This window comes from Antedon mediterranea, chromosome 2 (assembly GCF_964355755.1).
Source record: "Antedon mediterranea chromosome 2, ecAntMedi1.1, whole genome shotgun sequence".
In the NCBI taxonomy this organism is placed as follows: Eukaryota; Metazoa; Echinodermata; class Crinoidea; order Comatulida; family Antedonidae; genus Antedon; species Antedon mediterranea.
Genome location: NC_092671.1, coordinates 14902594 through 14912170, shown reverse-complemented (window position 1 = coordinate 14912170; position 9577 = coordinate 14902594). Strand labels below are relative to the sequence as shown.

General features: G+C 32.1%; 1 protein-coding gene across 1 annotated transcript; it reads right to left on the bottom strand.

The window, feature by feature from the left end:
- Positions 1–3165: 3165 nt before the first annotated feature.
- On the bottom strand, positions 3166–7827 carry LOC140039306 (galactose-3-O-sulfotransferase 2-like). The gene is made up of 2 exons (XM_072084911.1): positions 7134–7827; positions 3166–6725 (listed from the first exon to the last, which is right to left on the bottom strand). Exons 1-2 carry the CDS (start codon positions 7825–7827, stop codon positions 5956–5958), a joined length of 1464 nt encoding a protein of 487 aa, XP_071941012.1. The 3' UTR covers positions 3166–5955.
- Positions 7828–9577: the final 1750 nt, after the last annotated feature.

Here is a 9577-nt window from a genome sequence, read left to right as displayed (position 1 = left end):
ATCACAGGCACAGAACAAATTCGAAACCGCCCGGTCACAGCATTTGTTCTGTGCCTGTGGTGTTTATAAAAGTATCTCTTCGGAGATCCCGCTTCGTGAATAAAATACTGAAAGATGAGGGAGTATCAATTTGATCTCTGGTGCGCGTGCGTGCGTAATTGAGGGATTAGCGATGTTCCTCCGTCGTACCACGCCGAGAGTCGAGTTCGAGCAATACCATTAAAGTCTTATATTTAGGTTAGGACATCTGCATATCAATCAGAAAATTCCGGATTAGAATCTCGGTTGGAGCGACTTTTCCTCATTCTTACAGATTTCCTCATCTTATCGTTTCAAATCATATTTATTATTATATACATGCTAGGTTTTTGACATTCTTCACGCGATCTTGAAGATGTTATAGGTCATGTGTACAATCGATGGATCGCCTTTATATATTTTATTTTAAATTTTCCGCACTTAGTATCTGCAATGTTTTATTTGACACTGTAAGATGGGCCACGGTAGTTTTTAAAAAATGATTGAAGGCAAACAAATGTGTAATGTGATTGATAAGCACATACTTAGGCCCTATTGGTAATTAATTGGTATCGGTTGTCTTTAAAATAATTATAGTTATGGCAGTGGTATAAAATAATCATCCAAGAAACTATAGGCCTATATATATTTTGTGAATTTTGTAAATTTACAATATTTCACCGTTGATTTGATCCTTGAAACATAATCATTGAACCTTTTTCAAATAATTTGAACTGCGTTATTGATCTGTTTATCGCGATGGTTTCTAATTGTTAATGTAGTACTTTATACGTTGGAAGGCCGAATTCTAGTGCGCAGATGGTTCAGGGCGTAACAAATTAACAAAATAATCACTTGATAAGTTCTCACTTTTCTTTCCGTAGACTAGAACAAAATAAGATAGTCTTTTGTGTAGGTGACGATTTCGTTATCATGCGAACATAACCTCGTAAAACGACGGTGTTATATCATCAATATGATACAATCTCCTGCGTAAGTAATTTAGGTTAACTGGTACACATTTTACATTTCAATACCTGTATCGTCACAATACCAAGTGAGCAACTCAATTTTATGGGAACCCCGTGTACCTCAAAATGATTTATTTTTAAAGAGAGCATTTAACGTATCAGTTGGAGAAAAATGGCCGATCGCAGTTTCATAGACAGCTATCATTACTTCCATGGGACACAGTAGAAGCGGATGAAAAGATGCCGAACAGCTGGGCAACAAACTATCACATCAAAACCCTCCATCAATTAATAATTCATTTTAAAATTAATATTTTGCAGAAATATATTCTTTGATTCACATAAATACTTTAAAAAGTGCTCATGGTTCAATAAACTAGTACTTGGTACCAATTTAGATTTGCAGATGACGAAATGTGATTCTCTATTGGTTTTTAATTTAATTCGTCTTAACATCCGTATTCACGATTCAAATGTTAATAGAGGCAATAAATGTCGTAGATTGGTCACGATAGGGTCTGACAGATGAAGAAAATAAGTGATTTCAACACGTTCGTAAGCAATACTTTGAGATACCGTAATCAGTATGATGTAAATAATGTCAGCAGTATTCGCTGATCATTATATATAACTTGATGACGCTGCAAAACTTCTCGTCCTACGTGTTGACGTAACATGAACTTGAGTTAGTAAAACATGTGTATATATAGGTTTATACGTCATTGCACTCCCTTTCTCTGTCTGACCATTAATGGTTGTGCTGTGTGACGGTGTATTTATCCTATTTAAAATGTACTCAATTAACCTACAAGACAATGATCTGGGGTTATTATTTTAAATTATCTTAGAATCTCTATTTGTAGCTCATAAGCATTTGAAATTAGTATTTCAATGGTATAATAAATACACAAACTTACCATACCACCATCTTGCGGTTTGGAAGGGCAGTTCTTATGATTCGTTTCCTTTTCCTCGCATTTATCCCCGCATTTATCACCCCTATACTAAAGAAACGTTGGCCTAACTTTATCTAAACCTCCAAATAATCAGAATTATAACCCTGTAACAAGAAGCAATACTAACTTATTTTACTATACAGATACTGATTGCCAAAGTAGACAAGAAGTCTAGAAGGTAAAATAGAGTTGTTATTTGATCAGAGCGCCATCAACGATGACAAAATGCAATGACCCTTGAAAGACGCGTAACGACCTGGTATTTCATTTATTTTAAAAATACTGTTATATTTTTGTTCGAATTATTATATTTCTTATTAATCTAACTTGATTTCAACATTGGTCCGAAATAATCAAATTTACCATACAATTATCATTTTTGAAACAATCCAGTGGTTGAACATACTACAAATGGAGAGAGGCATTATATACCAATAGATAACAGTTTTGGTCCTCTCTCCCCTATCTTTTTTTTGTTGTAATGTATTATACCATATGGACAATTGTCTGAAATAAAAGTTGAAAATGTCAGTCTTTTTAAACATTATCAAGATCGCGCGTGGCCCTTTACAGTATTATTTGTCAGAAATGAATGCCAACATACTTTAGGGCTGTTCAAATTAAAATAACATTCTTTTTATATTAATCAAAATAGGCTTCTCTTTTTTGTTTTTATTTCATTCTCCTCTTATTATTTCTCACCACAGAATGAGGGCGCAATAACTGTTATAATCTGCTATTGTACCCGAGAGATAGATTATAAAGAAAACTATCGGGCCATTTTATTACAAAGTGACAATTGGGAAGCATTACATTAGTACGGATAAAACATATTTCAACATTATCTTCCAATGGGAAAAAGTTAAACGGTTTTTTCATAATTGGGAAATAGGGTCTACAATACCGAGTTAAGGGTTTTCTAATTTCTGAGCTCAACACTTACCGACAGAGTGAAGATGTCAAAACCTACTCGAAATTTTTAAAAGTAAATAGCATGCATGTAATAAATAAGCTAATTTATAAGCCTAATGTTATCCTGATTGATGTAGGCCCTTTGTTAAAATGCTTCATTTAAACCTATACACACTAAATTAATTTCAGCTAATTTGAAAATAATATTTTAATCACAAATATATATGGCTATGATAAAGATATATGTATTAAAAAAAACTGGGACGAAAAAGTTATTGAACTACAAAACGTTCTTCAGTTATGGAAAAAAGAAATCTAACTTTCTTTGGAAGAATAACAATCATCAAAACGCTTGCAATCTCTAAATTGATTTATAACGCAAGCATAATTAACGTACCCTTACATATAATTCCACTTGTTGAAAAAATACTTTATAATTTTCTGTGGAATGGTCAACGTGAAAAAATTAAAAGACTTGTTCTTATTAAAAAAGCATGCGAAGGTGGCTTGAATATGATAAATTTCAACTCCGTGATAGATTCATTAAAACTAACATGGATAAAAAGATTACTCAGTCCCGATCCAGGAAAATGGAAAAATATTCCGAAATACTTTATGTATCCAATAGAATACACTATAGGTGCTACTCAGCTTAACCTTGAAGATCATATTGACTTGAATAGAATGCCTGATTTTTATGTATCAATGTTAAAATCAGCGGTTAAGTTGAATAATATTGTTAGTGTAGTTCCACAAAATATAGAAGACATTTTAATACAACCACTTTGGGAAAATAAATATATAATTTCCGCAAGTGGAAAATCTCTTTATTTTAAAATATGGTTACATTCCAAATACAAATCGGTATGTGACATTATCGTTAATAACAGATTTCTAACTTCAGATGAAGTGATACCTACTTTAATCAATAAACAAAAAGGACTTATCGAATATTTTGCGCTCATTGTATTCAATTCCATGTTTGTGGAAAGAAATCATCTTTAATTCAATAGAAAACAATCAAATTAACCTGCAAGTCAAAGAAACCGTATTTCATAAAAAATACAAGGAATCTTTTCATTATACCCTTTTTGTTAGCAAGGTTGCTAAAATCCCCAATATTCAAGCAAAGTTGGAAGTTGAGTTAGGTAAAAATGAAATAGACTGGGACAAAACATGGTACTGTAAAGTTCACAATATGAAACATTTACCAAAAATCGCCCAATTTAATTTAAAATTATTACATCGTATCTTAGCTTGTAGAAAAAACTTAAAGAAGTGGAATCTTAATAAAAGTGATTGTTGCGAAAAGTGTTGTATAGAAATAGAAAGTGAAAAACATATGTTGTACACCTGTAATAGCATTCAATCAGTTTTAAGGAAGTTCCGTAAACTGATCGTTAAATGTATTCCGACTAATGAAACATTACGGCCAGGTTTCCCCGAATGGTCAGAACTCAGAAGAACACGCTCGTTAATGAACTCATCTCTTTATTTACATTTAGTATTTACAAATCTTGCATTATTTATAAAACAACCAAACGGATTATCACTTGGAATTTATTTAAGATAGAACTAAAAATTTAATTTCAAATGAATACTTATGTAATCTAAACAAAGCAGAAAGAAAATGGAACGACGTTAAAGAAAAACTCCTTGAATCAATTATCTAAAAAGAAAAATAATCAATAAAATTTAATTTAATTAAGAAATACACAAGAATAAACATAAACGTACGGTATACAGTATATTTTCTTGATTTAGATCAATTGTTAGTTTACCCTCATTATTATATTATTGTTTTCTAGGAGGCGCCCGAGTCCGGGATGACCGAGACGCAACTGGTGCTAGCCAGGATTTAAACTAGAACTATTAAAATAAACCTGGCTAGCGACGAGGGCGTATCCCCATACTTCGGTTTGGGTTTAGCTTTGCAATATTTATTAATTTGTTATTTTATCATATAAATAATAAAAGCAATATTATGTTCAAAATGTAAAACTATACAATTTTATAAAAGTATTCAAACAAAACATAATCTTATAATGCAATATACCATTTTATCATATATATTTATATTATATCGAATCTCTTTTTAATACTGATTATAAATCTTTATATCGTTTTAGCTCTGTAATATAAATTTTCTCTGTATACATGTTTGTTTTATCTAGATTTCAACACAATATCAAAATATTTTATATAATCTTTTAACCTCTGTCTGTGTAATATCACTTAAATATTCATTGATAAATAGATAGATAGACATATATTATACTGTAACCTTCACCATATTGTTTATCATTGCAATAAAAGAGAAAAAAATATATATATGGTTATATTTTGGTAAACCACAACTGATAGTTACATAGTATAACAATGAGCTGCAAATTATATTCTTAATGATTGTGTCACACTAGGTTACACGTGCTGCAGTTATTTTCCGCTACTTAGTTGCACTTTTGAAATATGCGAAACCTGTTCCCGTATTGCTTTTAAACATTGCTTTAGTTCGATTGCAATAAGAAGATAATGTATCCGCTGACCATTTTAATAGCTTTATTGCACTTTTTGAAATTCAAACCGTTCAAATAGATGTATACCACTAATGTTACATTTTGTTCCTCTGACGTCACGTCATCTTCATCAGAAAACTATTTTCAAACTTTAGTTTAATTAGGTTAGAAATTAGTTTTGATCATGTTAGTTGCTTTACTGTAGTATGATCAGTATGCTTTGATTGATATGCATTTTTTAAAGAAAAAAAACCCAATGTATCGAAACTTATAAACCAAAATGCGAATGACTCTTCTGACCAAATATAATAATATAACATAATTATAGGCAACAAATAAAATCATTACCATCTGCCTGCATCAGAGTCGGCCCAAATATGGAAATCATATCGGCTATGTCAAGTACAAACATTATTATTGTCCTACACAGTACAAAAGCTGGGTGTAAAATAGAAACAAAATGTAACATGATAATGCAATATTAATTGTAATTAAGTTAATATGTTGTAATGCTTCATTTGAAGATAATTTTGTGCGATATAATTCAAATTTAAATAAAGTACGTCTAAAATGATGTGGATGTCATCTGCTTGCATGTTTAATGTTTTTATTAATAAGTTTTTTGCGTAATAAACTGATGTAAGATAATTCAGGCCTAGTTAATTGTGAGCAGATTCGATTATCCTTTGCGTCTGGATTAATTACGTAACTCTTTACTCTAACCCCACTTGGGTACCACATCCGAGGATCTCCAAAATCACGCGTAGAACCAATGCATGTCCTTTTAAATTCTTCGGTAAGCTTTTGTAGCGATGTTACTTCATTTTTCATTCTTTCTATACCATAAGCCTCTATTTTCTTCCATAACGTTTTATTGAAATGGTTGTATAATTTCATGTCGGCTCCATTCCAACGTCGGATTTTGTCGGCGACCACTGGATCGGTTGTTCGTACTGAAGATTTGCTGCGTTGATTCTGCTTAAAAGACACGACGTCTGACAATCCCCAACATAGTTCGTTTTTCAAAAGAATCATGGATTCTTGAAAGTATTCAGCAATAAGGACGAGATGGAAATCTGTCTCTAATTGTTGAATCCAGTCATCAACCTTTCGGTCTTCTGGTTCTATATAGGCTGCGTCAAAGCCAAGATCAAATAGCATTGGGTTTCGTCCGCTAACAAGCGCCCCCTGTTGTCGCCGAAAGTACCTCATTGGTTGATCGATAAAGTGCGTAAGGTCTAGATTAAAACGTGTGTTCAAGCGATAATAATTGTAAATGCTTTCAAATTGTTTAGCAGGATCACGTAAAACAGTGACGTAAATCGAATCACCTGGCATTACCGATGACATGCCTATAAGATAAAAAAAAAAGGACATTTATTTTTACTTGTACACATAAGGCAAGGTTAGTGTGACATCACTGTTGGGTGTGCCCTCGCATAACACCCATGACACTTTTACAAATATTGTACGTTGCTGATAATTAAACAATGATATACCACCTATATAGGTTTATGTAACCAAAATAATTGGCGTGATTTTACTAGTCCACCTTTCGGATGTCTCTTTAGCTTATAATTTCATACATTGGACTGAAAATACGGAGAGGCATGTATAAACCTATGCGTAACGTGTGCCATCCAACTTGAGCACTAGAAATGATGAAGAGAACACAGACTTGTTTCAAAAGCACCTTATTTAAACCCTGACTACTATGCCACTGTGTCTTTACATGCAGTAAATTATAATGAATTAATCACCTTGTTTGTTGTATCTTGCATGATTTGCAAGTATGTTGTATTTTCCATCAAAAGACGGCATAGCAAACACTCGATTAAATAACGAAGGACTACCGAGATACGGTCTGTTACTTCGAGGTAGTACAAACGTTACGTCGTGGTCATCTCCCCAGCGAAATAATATATTCTGAATGGTCGAACTACTGCATTTATGTGTTTTTAGAAAGCAAATATTTCTCTTTGGTTTACAAGTTTGTGTTAAATTATCTTTGTATATAATATTCTCTTCATTGTCTCCTATGTGTAGTAGGAGTGGTGGATCATTGTCACTCTGTTCTGATCCTGAAATCAACTCTGTTTCACCAAAATTCACCCTATGTCTTGGAATGTTTGGACTGTTATCATTTGGTTTTGCAATTTCATTTATGGGTTTTTTAGGTACAATAAATTTGTTTTGATTGCGATTGTCAGTTAAATCGATATTGTTAGACCGGGTTTTAGTTGCATCATTGTGTTTTGGAAACTTATGTTCTTCTATAATTTTTAATTTCTGTCGTAAATTCCAATCACCATGTTGGTTGTGTTGCTTCTCAATACCACGGTACTTCATGTACAAATCGTCGCCAGGTGAAATTGACTTTGAGGTTTTACGATCTACATCTTTTGATGAAATTTGAACACTTTTGCCTACATTTATTGAATTAATGTTTTTCATATTTTTTACTTGTTGTAACTTATTATATTGGGTAAATGTTCGTAACTGTGTATCATTTCGTTTAAGTCCACCATGTTTTTTCACTGAAAAACTAGATTCTTCTCGTTCTTGAATCCGGAGTGCGCCATCACTGCTTGCCATCAAAGGCTCACTGAAAAACACAAAACATTTATTAAATAAAATTGATTGGAAGGAAGATGTCGTTTATGATAACAGTGATGATGATGACGTCAAAGATTATGATCATATAGTTCTGATTGTTGTGAAGATGTTGATAATGGTGGTAGATTCTGTGACAGAGATTCGGTAACTATTCCAAAACTATTCCAAAAACAGAAGATGACTACAAACTAATTAAAATTAAACCATAATTACGATGTTGATACGATCATGATAACAATAATGATGATAAGAAATATTAATCTCAAATGCAACGAAAATGAATACTGTAAGGACAATAGTTATAATAAACTCATATAACACATTTTAAACCATTTAGTTTACGATGGATAGAGGGTAATTGCAAATTGTATCGCATTGTTTATAATGACAATAATACTGTAATAACAATGTGAATATCTGTTTCTCGTATAATGTTAACGAGATGGCATGTTCTAAATCTTATTTGGCCTACATAATAATGTGTTATAAGTTGTATACCTCAATTTTATAATTATGAATATTATCATAAACGCGGTGATTGATATTTATGTTGAAACCCATAAAACTTGATATTTAAATATTTAAACCGTTTTCACAATGTATGTGTTTGCTAAAATCATGTAATATCTTTTAGTAGACCTACGTAAACAGGAAGAAACATTTTTCCAGCTCCTCTTTCTTACATACAAACATTTCATTGTATTGTAAAAAAGTTAATAATAGAATTTCTATCACAAGTTAAGAAAAATAATATTGAAAAATTTTCACCAACTCATTCACAAACTAACTATCCGATTATTAGAATGCCAAAAGAAAAATAACATCCCAAAGTTAACTTTTCCTGTAGCTATAAACTGATTGCACTTGGTCGATTCTCCCATAAACAACGAACGACGTGATCAATTAACCAATTAAATAGATTTTTGTATATGTAGACAATGAATCAGAAGGATGTTTTTCCACAGCAACAGTGCCTAAAATCGGCTCAATTTTAGCGGAGCTGCTTCATAAAAACATTAGACAATTCGCCATTTTCTACTATCATCAACCATCGGTTTTTATATATACAATATGAACAAATTTGAAAACTTACCGCTACCAAATGAAAAGACAGAAAAACAACAAAAATCGGATGCGAAGAAGATAAGATAGAGTGTTATCTCACTCTTCCCTGACAAAAAGTGTAACCTCATTCTTCTCTCAGATTTATCGTTTTTAATTAATCATTTCGCGATATTAAAACTTATAACTCGTAAAACGTAACGTATAAAAGTGATATAATGAATCAACTTACATATTCGGGTTTTGCACCTTTTTGATTTTAGATTCGTTGCTGACAATTCCAAATACGTGGTAAAGGGTACACAAAGAGACCAAACCAATCAGACCAACGTATAGCCGTCGAATTCGAGTCATTTTTCTAGTTGATTATGTTCCCCTGGTACGATTATTATAACAAATCACGTTCACATTTTCTTGTAAATTAATATATGAAATTTTACCAATAGATCTTTCACGTACAGATTTGAATATTACTGTGAAAACTGTTGACAAGATTAGTCTCGGTTCAGAGATGTAGCCACAACAT